Here is a 17,805-nt window from a genome sequence, read left to right as displayed (position 1 = left end):
AAGAGACTGAAATGGAAGGTGTGTGTATGAAATCATTGGCACACACACACACACACACACACACTCACACTCACTCACTCACACCGTGAGAGAGAAACAAATATTCGAGAGGACTCGAGGAAAGGAGAACCCTGATAAACGGTGTGTGCGCGTGCGTGTGTGTTTTATGGTGTAGATACGGCAGTGTGTGTGTTCAGAGCGAGAGTGTGTGTGTTCAGTGCAGTTATAAGCCACACACTTGGATTTTCCAGTAATTGCGATTCTAGGAAAAGAGAAATTGGCTACTGTACATCACACACACCCTGCAGAGGAGAACACACCGGGACGCGACGTTTCACCTACACACACACACACACACCGCGTTTTTATATTCATATTGTTATTATTGCTTCCACCGAATATCGCTCAGGTTTTGTTATATTCTTTATTTCCGGGTCAGTGTGAGAATTCCTCAGTGCGCGAGGCTTCAGTGCGCGAGCTGTGCGTCATGATCTCACCTGGATGTGTGCAGGCAAGTCACATCCACTAACTACAGCTCCATCCTGATCAACACACGATGGATAACAGCTCAGGTGAGTGATGATGATGATGATGATGATGATGGTGATTTAATTTTCGATAGTGACGTCATCGTGTCTTCTAGCTGATCCGCGGTATTTCCAGTCTTTGTTATTTTTGCGCAGTTTGGTGTAAATGTGGTTATTGCTGGGTTTGTTGCTGTGATGTGAGACAATAGTTCGACTAATCACGGAAGGGAAATCCAGCTGCATTACACTCACCCCTGGTCTCGGACATGTAAACAGCTCAGGTGTTCAGAAACACCAAACTAATGAAGGTTTTCGGTAACCGCTTAATGACTTCATTAATGCTAATCACTTAAACAGGCAGATGTTCACACACGGGGAAAACAGCTGCATTATTTTCTCTGTGCACGCGGTGGTGGTGGTGGGGTGTCCTGAACCCACTGTGTGTGTTTTTGCATCTGTAATCTACATCTGTAATCAACGCTGCACGTGCACGATACAGTGGGTTTTATTCGATAAAATTTTATTCGATAAAATCTTTTTACAGACTCATTTCACGTGTGATGTCAAGTTTCTTCACATGAACAGACTCGACATTACACAAGCCTGTGTTTATAATCACGTCTGATCACGTGAAAATAAATCGTGTGAAAAAATCACGTGCAGTTAACCCGTTAAAAGTGTGAAGTGTGCGTCTATAAATCTCACGTGACTTTCTCTTATTAAGATCGCAAATTAACCAAACTCCAGTAATAATAACAATACATAACAATAACCTAATAAATAAATAAATAAATAAATAAATAAAGCTGTGTATAAATAACAACACGCGCTCGTGCAGCGGATCGTTTCACACGAATCTGACGTGTCTCTGATCCCGAGATGTTGCTCTGAGATAACTCTGCAGTTTCTCAGTCGAGGTTCAAATGTAAATTTCAATCCTAAGTTTTAATGGAGGCTCGGGGGGGGGGGGGGGGGGGGTGCTGGGTGTGTGCTGGGAATGGTGTGAGTTCATATCCCAGGTGATTAGAGCATTGAGCATGACCTTTAACCCCAAACCCCTGAAGCTCACCTGTATGGTGTCTCGTGGAAACGGAAATGATTCTGACCATCAGCTTTATTTCTGGAATTTTGGAAAGTTCTGTCAGTATTTTGCTGATTGAGCGTCTGGCTCCCGGTTCTGGTCTTAATGTTTAGGAGTGTTTTACTGTTTAAAATGAGATGTTTCATGTTATCTTTTATGCAAAACACATTTAATTTGTAAACAGTTTTAGTTTATTGAACATGATGAAATATTTGAAACTTAACGCTGAAGGAAATCGTTTGCAAATTCTAATAATTCTCTCGTTCTTTATTCAGTTACTGACCTGAGCAATTCAGAGGTTAATGTTAAGGTGAGCATCACACTGAACTGGACTGGAAGCCATTAAACACACCTCGGTTCAGTCCTGGGTCAGTATTAGGACCATTTACGTTGTGATGGAAGGCCGGCGGAATCTTCTAGAGATAACGATGGTTGTTTATTTTCCTGCAGGGAAATCGTGTGTAGTGGTGAATTAACACCTGGATATAAAACTCAGGGGATAATTTGACACGTACACTGAGGTTAGGTGTTAATGTGACCCAGTTAGAGGCTCTTTAACCTCCTGAGTGTGTGTGTGTGTGTGTGTGTGTGTGTGTGAACTCATAATTGAGTAAGAACGCCTACAGATCAACAGACAGGGTGTTGAATTAACACACATGCACAGATATCTCTAACGATTTCCATTCTGGTGTTAATTGAATCTAATTAACCTCTAATTAACCTTCATTAATTAAATGTCCTTCTGTCAGATGAGAAAGTCTCTCTTCTGACTGCGAGAAGTGATAATAACCATCCTGAATTCATGATTTAGACCCAATTTCACCAGAAGCTGTTGTTTCTGTAGCTCGTAATCGTAACAGAAATCACGAATTTCAGAAATGTTTCATTTATGAATGTTTAAGTTAAAAACCTCCAGATTCTTTCGGTGAAGTGATAAACAGGTGATGAGATAATGATGTTGAATGCATGCAGTAAAATGCAGAGTATTTTGGGCTGAATGGGATTTCTGCTCCACTTAAGGCTGTGTGTCATCGTCTCCAGAGGAGTGTATTAATATCCTGCTGAATAAAATAGCACACACACACACACACACACACACATCTCGCTGTTTATAACCTCAGCTTGTTTTCTCATGGTAACACAGCTCGCTCTGAGACTCACGTGGATGAGCTCCAGCAGCCACGTGCCACGCGTGATTCCCTCCAGCGACTCCTCCACCCTCCTTTCTATTATTAATGCTGTCTGTGTGTGGAAGCCAAAAAGGGACAAAAAGGAGCTAAAAATAAACTTCTCCTGCTGGTGTAGTTCCCAGCTCTGCTCCTCAGCTGTCTGTGTGTGTGTGTAGATAGATAGATAGATAGATAGATAGATAGATAGATAGATAGATGATTTATCCCAACAGGAAATTTACACATTTGCATTGTGCATGTTTGAATATGTGTGAAAATGAATTTTCTCTATCAGATCTAATTCCAGAGTTAGTCTGTGTTCACACGTCAGCTCAGAGTTACAGCAGAGCAGCAGACGAGCGTTGGTCTAGATTATCCAGGAGAGTGCATCAAATCAACACAATCATCGATTTAACACAATCACTGAGTTTATTTTATTCAGTGAAAATAGTGAATTAAAAACATGACAGAATCAGCTACAGTCACACTGTGTGCTCACGGTCTGAATTACATGGCTTCCATTTAGATTTGTTAAAGTTGTGTTAATATAAAATAATATAAATAGTGCTGGATGGAGTGCTGGATGGAGTGCTGGATGGAGTGCTGGATGGAGTGCTGGATGGAGTGCTGGATGGAGTGCTGGATGGAGTGCTGTTCCATTCTCTGATCTGCTGAATCATTTGACCATTAAGACTCACACGATCCATGCAGTGATGTATCAGCAATATAATGGACTCTGTTTAGATTTGTTTCAACACTTAAAATGTAAATCTTTATTTACATATCTTTATTAATTTACATATCTTCATGTTATTCTGTTTATTTTAATCATCTCTCGTGTTTATGCTGCGTCATATTAGAATCCACAGCAAAGAAATAAAATTTTACCTTCTTCAGTCTATATTTTCTATCCCTCAGTTTTTTAGGGTTTAAAGCCGGTGCTCTGAAAAAAAAATCTGGCAACCTATTTCGGCTGTGTATTCAGAAACCTTTCATTAATATTGGTGTCATTTTTAGACTCGAACACAGGTCTGATCTGAGACAGACATAAACAAGCTGCCGATCAGCAGGTTCGTCTCTGTTCGTCCCTTTTCGTCCTCCATACTGGCACTCGGACTTATTTTGGAGTATCGGAGTGATGCAGCCAGCGGTCACTGGGTCACAGAGTTAATGGAACACGGCTGCTTCTCTCTTTCTCTCCTGCTTCATACAGCAGCATTATAGTTCAGATGATTATCTCCATCTGAGTGTGAGTTAATGTGTAGCCGCGTGGACGATAAAATCCGGTACAGTGAAAGATTTGCTGTTCTCGTGTTACAAAAAAAAAAAACACTGACCTTGAACTGGGCACAGCATCAATCATTTACAGAATTGTACATTACTTTACATTAGAATTCAAATTCGAGGAAATGATGAGTTGAAGATTAACCCCAGGTCAGATATTACAGCTTCTGACTCCAGGAACGTAGCGTTCACTTCAACAGACCACTGAGCTGATCCCTCACCTACTACTACTATTATTATCATTATTATTATCGTTATTATTATTGTGGTTGTTGTTGTTTTTGTTAACATAGCATCTCATAGCACATTTGAAAAGTGTCAGGTTTTTGCTCACGTCTTTATTTTATCGTCTCTTATGTTGTTGTTGTCGTTACAGTTGTGTAGTGTGTAATATTTTGCGTTTGTTAACTTTAAGGCCTGATGTTTTTTGTTGTAGCAAAATTATTACTCAATAATTAACGCAATTTTCAGAAAGTAGCTGTAAATAACAGCAGCCTCACAGACGCTGAAATACTAGCTAGTAGCTTGTCATTTAAAAAGCTAGGTAGCTGTTGTGGTGCTGATTGTCTAGAAAGCTAGCTAGCTATAGAATATACTGCTAAAGTTAGCTTCCTGGCTAACCAGCTTGCCCAGATATTGTCATGCTAACTAGTGTGCTCGTTTGATTGTTAGCGTTAAATTGAATTATTTTCCCAGAAGATTGCCCAAGCAATATGTGATACATAAGCCATAAACCGTTTTATTTGTGTTAACTCTTTAGCTAGCTAGTGTTAGCTAGAAATGTTCTTGATCACTAGCATGTCAGATCATATCTATGTAGAATCTGTCTCTCTGGCTAACAATCTCGATAAAAAAGTCTCCTTTACACTGCTGAATGTTACAGCAAAAAAAAACATATTTTATTATTAATTTTTTATGTATAATACAGACATTTTTAAATGCAGACTTACTAATGCATAATTACTTTATCCAGTGCAGTATTAGTGATGCTAATTATATGTCGTTCATGTGAGCCGTGTAATGTTTCGGCATAACATTGTTCCAGTTTAACGTGTCTCACGCAGTTTAACGTGTCTCACGCAGTTTAACGTGTCTCACGCAGTTTAACGTGTCTCACGTAGCCACGGATCATTTTACATAAAAAATGTTACATTTTCTCAGTTCATGTGGCTTTTATGGAAAGTTCTGATTTGCATACACTTTGGAATACGCACACGCACACACACACACACAGTGTGAGAAAAACACATTACACGCTGGACGTGTTTCAGCAGGTGTGTGAGATGTGTGTCAGCTGAACAAAAGCTGTTTGCTGACACGCTGTTGTTGTGTTTTTATAACTGTGCACATGTGAGGAACGTCTGAGGAACATGGCAGGAATGTGGAGAACGTTAGCGCTGACTCACTGACGAGAGAGAGAGAGAGGGAGAGAACGAGCGGGCGTGGTAGAATCGGTCTGTCAGCAGAACACCAGACGCTTTTTTTATTCAGGAAATGTCGTGACCTCCTGACTTCATGACCTGCTCGTGTTCTCCAGCCTAGCTCCCGGGTTTTTTTAAGCGCATATCAACAGGTCAGGTGCACGTGTGCAGACCTTCAGAATAGAAAAAAAGTGCACCACAAAGCAATGGACTTCATAGACTTTATAATTTAACACTAAATTGAATTGAATTAAATTAGCTTACTTGACTATAGACTCTGTGTTGTCAAAAGTATGTGCACCCTGACCATCACACACAAGAGCTTCCTCACAAACCCTGCTCCAGCATGACAAAGCTCCTGAGCTCCATGAAGACATGGTGTGGAGGTGAAGGTTGGAGTGAAGAACTGGAGTGTCCTGACTCTGACTCAAGCCCACTGACCACCGACTGACCACCAGACACTTTCACAACACCAGAGTCTGATCTCACTAATGCTCTTGTAGCTGAATGATCACTAATCCCCCCACACACACTCCAACATCTAGTGGAGAACCTTCCAGAAGAGTGGAGCTGATTAGAACAGTGAAGGGAATCGATCTGGAATGAGACGTTCTACAAGGTCATGGGTGTGAAGGTCAGGGTGCACAAACTTTTAGCTGAATTGTGTTCTTGCCAGTATATAAAAACACTAACTGTTTATTATCAAGATTTTTTACATTTAAAATATATTATTTTTTTGTTGTTGTTTTTGTTTTTAAAGATCTACAAGCTGTTCCTCTCACCCTGTTCCTCTCAGTATAACACGTGTAAATGCGTCGCTGTTATTTCAGTATTTTCTCATTCACGTCGCTAAAAAGACATGAATTTAAAAGGAAAAAAAATATTTGATGACGTGGCCCGATCCCATTGGCTAAATTCCCCCCTCGCGTGTCGTCACCGAAGGGACCCCACTATTCCGTTCATTCAGTGCGCGCGAACCCACGTGACAAGCGGATCAGATGGCTGGCGGATAGCGCAGTACACGTGACCGGCCGTAGGGGGAGGGATGTGGGGGGCGGGGTTTAGACACGTGAGCCGGGAGTAACGAGAGTCTATAGAATGATGTGTTTCCGCGCAGGCCACGCCCACTCTGATTTCTAGGAACAGAGGAACATTCCTGTGGAGCCCTGAACTATAACACACACACACACACACACACACACACACACACACACACACTGCTGAAAGTAGGACAAACAGTCAAGTGGGAAAAATAAAGAAAGAATAAAAATAAATAAATAAATATATATATATTCTCCACTTCCCTTTTGAAAATGTCATTTTATTTTTCACATTTTCATTTATTGATTTAAACAGATTAATGACATGAAGAACAGCCAAAGTAAATAAAATAAATATTTATAATGATAATGATAATGTTACCCTTTAAGTTCTGTATTTTCCTGTGTCTGGCTTCTTCTCTGACACTTTCACATTAGCTGTGTGTGTGTGTGTGTGTGTGTGTGTGTTAGAGTTGGTGAGTGAGCAGTAAGACCAGTTGGAATTGAGGTATTCTGCAGGCTGTAAAAGGCGGTGTGTGTGTATGTATGTATGTGTGTGTGTGTGTGTGTGTGTGTATGTGTGTGTATGTATGTAAGTGTGTGTGAGTGACATATCCTATAACTCGGAGAATATGATGAGGTTAATGAGCAGCTTTACGCCAAACAGCTCAGTGTGTTACAATAATTATATATTATATATTAATATTATATTAATTATATTAATTATATATTATCAGGACAAAGCACATGGATTCAATTTTGTGTTATTTTTATTAACAGTGTGTGTGTATGTGTGTGTGTGTGTGTGTTTAGGAGCAGGAGTGATTTTATACGCCTCTTCCAGCTCGAGTCCCGACAGTCCGTCTAGCGGATATCAGACTCACTCTCCCTCCTCTCAGTCCCAGCCTTCTTCTCCAGAGGAAATCTGCTCCGACCTTCAGCACATGACCACAAGCAGTGACCCAAACCCCACCCCTGGCACTTCCTCTTCACCTAAACCCGTCTTCCAGTTCCCCGAACTGAGCAGCACACACATTACTTCATCAGGACAGAGCGTAAACGCACAGTTGCTCACAGGCAGGAGGTCATGCAGTGCTTTTACAAGTGAGTCAAATTCTTAAAAGACTCTTCTGATTCTCTGACTCTCTCTGATTCACTCTTATTCACTCTGATTCTGATTCTCTCTAATTCACTCTTATTCACTCTGATTCTGATTCACTCTGATTCTCTCTAATTCACTCTGATTCTTTCTGATACTGACTTACTCTAAATCTCTTTAATTCTCTCTGACTCACTCTGAATCTCTCTGATGTTTTTCTGGAGTAGGGCCCGGTGGTATGGTGTTGTTGTGTAAAGTGTGTGGAGACATCGCATCAGGATTTCACTATGGAGTTCACGCATGTGAGGGATGCAAGGTACACACACACCCACACACATACACACACACACACACACACCCACACACACACACACACACAGTCTACAAAAGCATGGACCTGGCATGTTTTTCATCGTGTTCTCTAACATGCGTTGCTTTTCTCTCCTCAGGGTTTCTTCAGACGCAGCATCCAGCAGAACATCAGCTACAAGATGTGTGTGAAGAACGAGAACTGTCTGATCGTGAGGATGAACCGTAACCGCTGCCAGCACTGTCGCTTCAAGAAGTGTCTCTCTGTCGGCATGTCCAGAGACGGTCAGAACCTTTATAACACGCTTATAAACCATGCTGTCACATGTCAAACACATCAGTATCCTGCAGCAGAAATCTGAAAACAGAATAACAAAATGAATAATAACACACTAAAGACACTCACTAACCTCATGTGTGTGTTTCCTGATAAATAAACTACAGCTCTGAATTTTCAGCTTCTCCATGATGTTGGTTTTAATTCACACAATCAACTGCGGGAAAAAGATTCAGTTTCAAATGAAGTCAAATACACATTTCTCAACATAAATATTCCTAAACACACACACACACACACACACACACCCCAACTTAAATGTATTAAGTCTGACAGTATTTTATTGTTTATTTTTATTGTATAGTATTATCTTTACATATTTATTAGTTTTTCATTTCGAAATTGATTTATAATTTATCCATCAAATTAAAAAAAAACATTAAAAACTTTCAGTAATTTCACTCATTTCTAGTAAATCCTACTTTCTTAAATATTTTTTATGATGGAATTTATTTATTTATTTATTTATTTATTTATTTATTTATTTATATTAATTTCTCAGTAGACTATTTTAGTTTCGTTTTCAAATAATATTTTTAAAAAATAGTTTATTACAATTTTTTTGTTCTTGTTAAGTAGAAAATATTCTTATTTTTTACTTAAAAAGTTTGTTTTTATTTTAATCTTAATCTTTATTTGCTAAAGTATTCGACATTCTGAACTGTTTCTCTCTCTGGTGTCGTTACTATTTTTCTTTTTATTTAAGATCATTAGTATTTTAATTCATTTAATTTAATTTTGTATTGTGTTTTTGGTTGTTCTTCAGTATATAATTATTATTAGATGATTTATTTTATTTGTTATATTATGGTGCTGCACTATGTCTCTGAGTTTCTCTGCAGCAGGTAATAAATCAGTTCTGCAGTAGGAGATGTATTCAGGTGACCTGAAAAGCAGCGTGATGATGTTCCTGAGCTCAGCTCGCTCTCGCTGAAGCTCTGAGAACAGAAACAAAGGATTTGCTCCTCTGAGTGGAGTTTATTCATTTATATGCACAGTACTGGTGAGGAAGATGGAAGGATTAGAAGTGCAGTAAACAGGCAGTAGATGTGCAGAAGATATTCAGTAGATGTTCAGGAAACGTGCAGGAAACATTCAGAAGATGTTCAGTAGATGTTCAGTAGACTTTTAGTAGATGTTCAATAGATGTTCAGTAGATGTGCAATAGATGTGTAATAGACGTGTAACAGACGTGTAACAGACGTGTACTCATGTTGCAGTACATCTCGTTGTTCAGTGACTCATTTTTTACGCTGCTCTGAGTCCAGATTCTTCTGGAGTTACTCTCGGAGTCTGACGAGTTGCTCAGTGTCTTATTTTGTTTCTCTCAGGACTGGTTCTTTAACCTCATTACTTCTGCTCTAGATAACACACCCTGTGCTCCTCAGACTCCGCCCACATCACACACTTCTCACGGCACAAAAACAAGTCGGAGGAGAGAATATTTTATAAACGTCAGAAAGACACGAAGCAGCGTTCAGGTTTTACCTCAAATACAGAAAACACGTGAGTGAGAGCTTTAATGTAAACCTGCAGAGCTGCTGACCACTGACCACTGACCACCAATCACAGTCCAGAACTCTGCAGCATATATATTTATATAGTTACAGTGTAGTTATATTCTTGTGTTATTGGAATATAAATGAGAATATTTTAATTAGGGCTGTCAATCGATTAAAATATTTAATTGCGATTAATCGCATGATTGTCATGAGTTAACGCGAGTTAACGCACGCTCTCTCTCTCTCTCTCTCTCTCTCTCTCTCTGCCTGCCTGCCTGTTTTCCGTCTTTGTTTAACCGCCGATTTGACTTCTTTTCTGGTTCCTGTGAGCGCTGCAGCACACTTACGCTCATCCAAAATGCTCTCATTGCTTCAGACACGTCATGACATTTATCCCAAGCCAATAGGAAACGAGATCCCACCCCTCCCGTCACCCGTCGTTTGTCTGTATATGTATTCGGAGCCAGTTACCAGCAGACTTTTAAAATTATTTACAAAATTATAAAAACTGTGTTAACGCGCAATAATTGTCAGCGTTAATGAATTAATGAGTTAACGTGATAACGCGTGAACTTCCCCAGCCCTAATTTTAATATTTTCTTACAGTTTTACTTTATGGTTACATTATCGTCATCTTACTGTTACAGTATGGGTACACTGTTAGTGCAGTAACGTAACATTTATACGTGATATGATCGGGCCATCTCTCTTTCTGTCTCCCTCTCTCTCTCTTTGTCTCTCTTTTTGTCTCTGTCTCTCTCTCTTTGTCTCTGTCTCTCTGTGTCTTTCTCTCTCTCTGTCTCTCTCTGTGTCTTTCTCTCTCTCTCTCTCTCTCTCTCTCTCTCTCTCTCTTTGTCTCTCTCTGTGTCTTTCTCTCTCTCTCTCTCTCTCTCTCTCTCTCTCTTTGTCTCTCTCTGTGTCTTTCTCTCTCTCTGTCTTTCTCTCTCTCTCTGTCTCTCTCTCTGTCTTTCTCTCTCTCTCTTTGTCTCTCTTTTTGTCTCTGTCTCTCTCTCTCTTTGTCTCTGTCTCTCTGTGTCTTTCTCTCTCTCTGTCTCTCTCTGTGTCTTTCTCTCTCTCTCTCTCTCTCTCTCTCTCTCTCTCTCTCTTTGTCTCTCTCTGTGTCTTTCTCTCTCTCTCTCTCTCTCTCTCTCTCTCTCTTTGTCTCTCTCTCTGTCTTTCTCTCTCTCTCTGTCTCTCTCTCTGTCTTTCTCTCTCTCTCTTTGTCTCTGTCTCTCTCTGTGTCTTTCTCTCTCTCAGTCTTCTCTCTATCTCTTTGTCTCTGTCTCTCTGTGTCTTTCTCTCTCTCTCTCTCTCTCTCTCTCTCTGTAATTATATAATACCTGCCATGCTGTGATGTTGCCCACAAACCCTGGCTTTAGCCACAGCACTGGTCAGTAGGATTAGAGAGTGTAGAATACAGTGATAGTGAGACGTCTGACTGAACACAAACACTCATCTCCACTAAGAGACCTGCTTTTTGTTTTGTTTTTTTACTGCTGTTCATTCTTCATGCCACGAGTTCAGAATCTAGATGATCAGGATAAGGAGTACGCAGGTCGTGAACATGATGTTCTGCAGGTCGGAGTGTGTGTCTGTCAGCTGCTTTTATTCTGACACAGATCACACACTACCACACCTTTCTCACGGAACACTCCATCATCATGATACACACACACACACACACACACACACACACACACACACACACTGAATGAATGACTCATGCTCCTGATATTAGACGAGTTTTAGATGGATTGAGTTTCAGAGTGAGAATGTTCACTTCTTGTTCTTCTTCTTTAGCCTCGTTACTCGTCTCTCTCAGTGACATCACTCCTCCTGATGTTTCTGACCTGCTGACCTCATTAACTAGAAAAAGAGGCTGCAGGGTCGAGTTCAACTTATATTTTAAATGAGTATAAATTATAATAAATTATAGATCATGTTATAAAGCGTAAGTTGAGCTGAAATGAAGGTTACTGAAAGTTCTACAATATCATTTTATATAAAACACTTCCAAGTTTTTTTCACATTTAATCAGGCCTATAGACAGAATCTACAGATTTAAAAATGAAGAAAATAATGTTTAATATCTAATGACAGAATAAAATAGTAAAATAAAAATAATTTTAAAAAGTTTTAAATGTAATATTATAATGGTTCAGGACTCTGATGTCTGCATGTGTGAAGTATTTTTAATTTTTTTAAAGCAGTATTTTTATTGAAATTCTTTTAATTTTCCGTTTCTTGTCGTCTCCAGCTGTGCGTTTTGGTCGCATCCCTAAGCGTGAGAAACAGCGACTGCTGGATGAAATGCAGAGCTTCATGAACAGCCACAACCCCATGGACGCCGATTCGGCCACGCCCTCCGAAGCCCTGTCCATGGACACCACCCCCAGTCCTCAGTGCCACCGGTTAGGGTCGGGCGAGGTGATCAGGGCCTCGTCTCATTTCCCAGTTGCTGTGAAGGAGGAGGAGAAGCTGGTGAAGATAAACGGTGATGATGATGACGACCCTGACACGGCTTCCTCACAGTCTCACGAGTCTCAGCACCACTCTGTTCCTCCTCACATCACGTCACCTCCATCCTGCCCCGTCCAGGGCAGATTCACACTCACTCAAGCTGAAAACAAACCCAAGCTCACAGGAAGTGACATCAAGACGGAGATGCCGTGTTCCTGGAGGCCGAGTGCTGGAGTGAAAGTTCTGGTGTGTGAACCTTCATGAGTTCCATGAGATTATCTGAACTGAGACTGCTCTGACCCTCTCACCCTCGTTAAATAATACACTACTAATTCATTTTGATATTTATTTATTAATTAGTTTATTTACTCTCCTTTTTAATTAACCTATTTAATTCTCCATCTCTCAACATCAGCATGTGTTTCTTCATGTCACTTTAATTATTATTTTATTATTTTACATCCAGCTGCTTTACTGCTATAGAATTCTCTCTATAATGTGTGTAATAATCTCTCTCTCTCTCTCTCTCTCTCTCTCTCTCTCTCTCGCTCTCCCTCTCTCCTCGCCCTCTCTCTGTCTGTCTGTTTGTCTCTCTCTCTCTCTCGCTCTCCCTCTCTCCTCGCCCTCTCTCTCTGTCTGTCTGTCTGTCTGTCTGTCTCTCTCTCTCTCTCTGTCTGTCTGTCTGTCTGTCTGTCTGTCTCTCTCTCTCCCTCTCTCCTCGCCCTCTCTCTCTCTGTCTGTCTGTCTGTCTGTCTCTCTCTCTCGCTCTCCCTCTCTCCTCGCCCTTTCTCTCTCTGTCTGTCTGTCTGTCTCTCTCTCTCTGTCTGTCTGTCTGTCTGTCTGTCTGTCTCTCTCTCTCTCTCTCTCTCTCACTCTGTCTGTCTGTCTGTCTGTCTGTCTGTCTGTCTCTCTCTCTCTCTCACTCTGTCTGTCTGTCTGTCTGTCTGTCTGTCTCTCTCTCTCTCTCTCTCTCTCTCTGTAGGCATGTCCTCTGAACTCGAGTCCCGTGTCCTCGTCTGATTTCTCCACTCAGCAGATCTGGGACTCTTTCTCACAGTGTTTCAGTCCTGCAGTTAAAGACGTTGTGGAATTTTCTCGCGGCATCCCGGGATTTCACACACTCCGCCAAGACGACCAGATCCGACTGCTCAAATCAGGCACCTTCCAGGTGACATGACCTGAATAACATCATCATGACTCCATAACAACCTCATAACATCTTCATAACAACTTTATAACACCATCTTTACATAATAACTCCTTACCAATTTCTGAAGAGGAACCCATGTCAGAACAACCTCCTGACAGCATGATCACAGCCCAGGGCACAATAACAACCTCATAACACCTTCACAATCTCATAGCAGCTTCATAAATCCTTATAACTCTCCTACGACAAGCTTATTAACAACTCTTAAGACCCTAAGAGCATTATAAGATAAGAGTCACAACAACAACCCCAAACCCCCGATAACTTTATAAGAGCCACATAACAGCTTTGTGACAATCTTATAACAATCTCCTGCTTCATAACAGCCTTATAGTAGCCTCATAATTGGTCTATAACCTCATAAGAGTTTCATAACAGCTAATAGCCTCATGAAGGTTTCATGATGAACTCAGAATCATTACATCAACATAACCTTATAAAAACTTATAGCAGGTTCATAACTGCCTCATTAACCTGTTAAATGTGTTTATGAACCATATTCTATATTATAATCCGTATTTCCTAGCAAATATTTGAACATTCTTCGCTAATCTGCATGTTCCTCAGGTTCTGATGGTGCGGTTTTCCTCACTCTTCGATGCTAAACGGCGGACAGTGACGTTTTTAAACGGACAGACGTATCCTCTGGCGTTTTTGAGAGCTCTTGGCATGGGCACACTGCTGGACGCCATGTTTGACTTCAGTGAGAAGCTGAGCATGCTGGGATTGGAGTCGGACGAGGTGTCGCTCTTCATGGCCGTGGTGCTGGTGTCTGCAGGTGCGTATTTAGAGCAGTTTATTATGTTCTGCTAGCTCGCTTCTGCCGTTAGCTAACAGCTAAAAGATTTTGCAAAAAAACAAAAAAAACAATAGTATTTTATGGTTTAGCGGCAAAAATGCGTTGTGTTCCGCAGAGCAGTAATATTTTATGCTAATTACTCTGCTAGTTGCTACATGTTAGTTGTGGTGGAGTTTGTGTCCATGTCATAAAATTCATCTTTAGATCATTTTAACCCTCCTTTACAGATCGCTCTGGTATTTCCGACATGGCCGCCGTGGAGAAGCTGCAGGATAATTTAATCAACACTTTGCGATCGCGTCTTGCACAACGGCGCCCGAACGACGGCGAGATTTTCCCCAAACTGCTCTTACGTCTTCCAGACCTGCGAACGCTAAACAGCTTGCACTCTGAAAAACTTTTAGCTTTCCGCATCGACTCCTAATTAAGAATAAATAAAGGATTTAACGTTTATAAAAAAGTGCTAAATTACACTGTTGCCTTGAAAAGGGAAAGAATGTAGTGACATGATGCCTCTGAAATTTGCATATCATTATAATTGCCTGAATATGATTATGAGAATGTATCAGTAATCTTGCTACCTGTTGTTGTTGTTATTGGTCAGAATTTTAACGTAACCGGACCTCAGCAGCATCTGCTCTGGGATTCAGCTCCATCTTTTCTTTTCATGTGATGTTTGTGTAACGTAGGCCAGCGGTAGATGCTGTGCAGGTAAAACCTCACTCCCCTGATCTCAAGAGGCGAACTAGCAACTGACGCTAGAGGCTGCAGTCTTTAGCCTCCTCGTTAGAGCGCCCGTCTCCCATGCCGGGGACCCGGGTTCGAGACCCGTTCGGAGCGGTTGCGAGTAGGACCCAGGGGGTGGGATTACATTTACTCCAAATGACTTGCTAATGTCTTAGCTCAGAAACCAGTGGCTCAGCTACACGCTAACCCAGAATGTTACTAGAACATTCAGTCGGAATTTTCAGCAAGTTCTGTGAAGGTTCGGCTGTAACCATTAAAACAACATCCTGTCCTTGAATACTCTGATGATGGTTGAAATGTTGCAGGAACGTTGCTAAATACGAACTTTAGCTAAATAATTACATTCTGCTAGTGCTAAAGTGTTAGCTGAGCTGTTAGGTTACATGATGTTAGATAGCTAGCAGTTTAGTAGCCATGGAAACTTCTAGGAAGATGTTTGCTCTGAAACAGGCAGCTAGCGTAAATCATTTAAAGCATTTCACACCTTGTGTTTTTATATTTTCACTTTATTTCAGATCAATGTTTAAAAAAAAGACCCAGATGATTTTGCCTTAACGCTGAAAAACTCTCAGAATTGTTTAAATTGTTTGTTGTTATTAATGATCACAGGTCTAACTGAATATTGAACTGTTTTTATAACATGCAGATTTCCTTCTGTTTAAAGGAACATTAATATGAAGCGTATTCAGGTTTAGCGGAACATCTGAAACGTGTTTGTCTGAAATTTGCAACCTCTAATGTTGCTGTGAAGCTAATTTAGCCTCAGCTTAGCTAAATATCAGCCTCGGCGGAGCTACGTCAGCCTCAGCGTAGCTACATGTCAGCCTCAGCGTAGCTACATGTCAGCCTCAGCGTAGCTACATGTCAGGCCCCGGCGTAGCTACATGTCAGCCTCAGCGTAGCTACATGTCAGGCCCCGGCGTAGCTACATGTCAGCCTCAGCGTAGCTACATGTCAGCCTCGGCGGAGCTACATGTCAGCCTCGGCGTAGCTACATGTCAGGCCCCGGCGTAGCTACATGTCAGCCTCAGCGTAGCTACATGTCAGCCTCGGCGGAGCTACATGTCAGCCTCGGCGTAGCTACATGTCAGGCCCCGGCGTAGCTACATGTCAGCCTCAGCGTAGCTACATGTCAGGCCCCGGCGTAGCTACATGTCAGCCTCGGCGTAGCTACATATCAGCCTCGGCGTAGCTACATGTCAGCCTCGGCGTAGCTACATGTCAGCCTCGGCGTAGCTACATGTCAGGCCCCGGCGTAGCTACATGTCAGGCAGATCTTTAGACAAACCAGCGTGGTTTAGAACCCAGGAGCTTTCTATAAAGGTGGCCATCTTGGACCAATGGATTTTCCCTCAATTCATCATTTCCCTCCTAAAACACAGAGTAAAGTTAAACAGACGGTCCGACTGCAGCCTTAAAAACACAAAATACATTATTATTTAGCAACGTTAGCCATGCTAGCAAGATCCTTACATGTAGCACTTTGCTGATGTTTCCAGTTCATTCGCTTATTTAGTGAATTTAGCGAGCCACTAAACTTACATAAAAAGCTAGCGGATGTCACGCTAATCAGCACATGATAATAATACCGTGAAGCTAGCTGAACTTTCTGCTTAGAATCTAACTCTCATGTGATCCAGAGCAGAAATTCGAATAAATTTGCATATTTAATATTAACATTATAATATTTTTTTTTTCTTTTCTCTGAATCTTCACACATTATACAACATTTTGAGGTTTGTGTAACTTCAGGGTTTTTATTTTAACACCTAAATCTTTCTTTTCTTCATTTTTTTCTAAAGACTAAATTTTATTTAAAGGTTTTCTGGCTGCTTCACATCGCTGAAAGACCACTGACCACCTCAGAGTGGGATTTATTTCAGGAAGTGTGTACGGAAGAATGTTTTCCTTCAATGTGTGTGTGTGTGTGTGTGTATTTTGTATCTGTGTGTCAGTCTGAATGACGAGACTGTTCTCCGTTCTGTAATTCATAGAAAATCTATAAAAGGGAAAAGGAGGCCTGGTTTTCGTGTCTTTAGTAAAATAAATCAGATGATCTGTTTTCTGTGTCGTTCTTCCAGAAATGATCAGATCTGTAATATTACAGATTATTGAATTCTTCTCTCTCTCACTCGTCTGGATATTTTGTAAATGTGTTTTTGTTATAATTCACAGAGTTAAAAATAATAATAAACAAAATTGCCTTATCCGTGTTTTCTGCATGTTTTGATTTTTATCTCACAACCTGAATTTATTTAATCATTTGATCAGATTTATGAACATACACTAACAAAATAGAAAAAAAAATCAATATGATAAAATTCCAAATGAGTTTATTCTGAATGAGAAACTTTTTAAAGTGTGAAAAGTCTAGATAAAAAGAATTCCAAAGAAAAATTAAAAATGTTATATTAGGAATTTCTAAACGAGAATTAATTCATTAATTCATTAATTTTCCTTAATTGGAAAATTCTACACTGACTTTTTTTTGTCAAATATGTAAAAAATTATATATGCAAAATATATCATATTGACTGCACTGGAACACGACATTTATGAGCCATTTCCCGCTAAGAAAAATTATATTCATGGAAATCATAATCATAGTGTATTTTTCCTTTTTTTGTTGTTGTTGTTATCGTTAGCTCACTGCTGCCCCCTGCTGTCCGAGCGACACCACAGTTTAGTGTAAAATATTGAAATATCTGTGTTTGTATTAAAAAAATCATTGTAAAGTTATTATTCATTAATTAAATTTTTTTATATTTAAGAATTTTAAAATACTGAAATATTATTTATATTATAATAATAATAATTATT

At 40.3% G+C, this 17,805-nt stretch overlaps 1 protein-coding gene across 3 annotated transcripts; it reads left to right on the top strand.

The window, feature by feature from the left end:
• nr1d4b (nuclear receptor subfamily 1, group D, member 4b) lies at positions 1–17,210 on the top strand. Of its 3 annotated transcripts, XM_058373689.1 has the most exons (9): positions 1–141; positions 440–572; positions 7,336–7,626; positions 7,849–7,937; positions 8,071–8,215; positions 12,027–12,475; positions 13,212–13,397; positions 14,007–14,217; positions 14,466–17,210. In XM_058373689.1, the coding sequence occupies exons 2-9, from the start codon at positions 557–559 to the stop codon at positions 14,660–14,662; spliced, it is 1,584 nt and encodes a 527-aa protein (XP_058229672.1). In that variant the 5' UTR covers positions 1–141; positions 440–556; the 3' UTR covers positions 14,663–17,210. The 3 variants fall into 3 exon arrangements, with proteins under 3 accessions (XP_058229672.1, XP_058229671.1, XP_058229673.1); XM_058373688.1 differs by having other exon boundaries at positions 55–572; XM_058373690.1 differs by lacking the exons at positions 1–141; positions 440–572 and adding an exon at positions 5,978–6,116.
• The last annotated feature ends 595 nt before the right edge of the window (positions 17,211–17,805 follow it).

The sequence above is a fragment of the Hemibagrus wyckioides genome, linkage group LG21, assembly GCF_019097595.1.
Source record: "Hemibagrus wyckioides isolate EC202008001 linkage group LG21, SWU_Hwy_1.0, whole genome shotgun sequence".
NCBI classification, from domain to species: domain Eukaryota; kingdom Metazoa; phylum Chordata; class Actinopteri; order Siluriformes; family Bagridae; genus Hemibagrus; species Hemibagrus wyckioides.
This window is presented reverse-complemented; position numbering and strand designations above follow the sequence as displayed.

What these genes read in the sequence shown, in the direction of transcription:
- nr1d4b (XM_058373689.1), top strand. An exon ending in GTCATGCAGTGCTTTTACAA is followed by an intron (nt 7,627 to 7,848) that starts GTGAGTCAAATT and finishes TTTCTGGAGTAG; the next exon opens with GGCCCGGTGGTATGGTGTTG. An exon ending in CGTGGTGCTGGTGTCTGCAG is followed by an intron (nt 14,218 to 14,465) that starts GTGCGTATTTAG and finishes CCTCCTTTACAG; the next exon opens with ATCGCTCTGGTATTTCCGAC.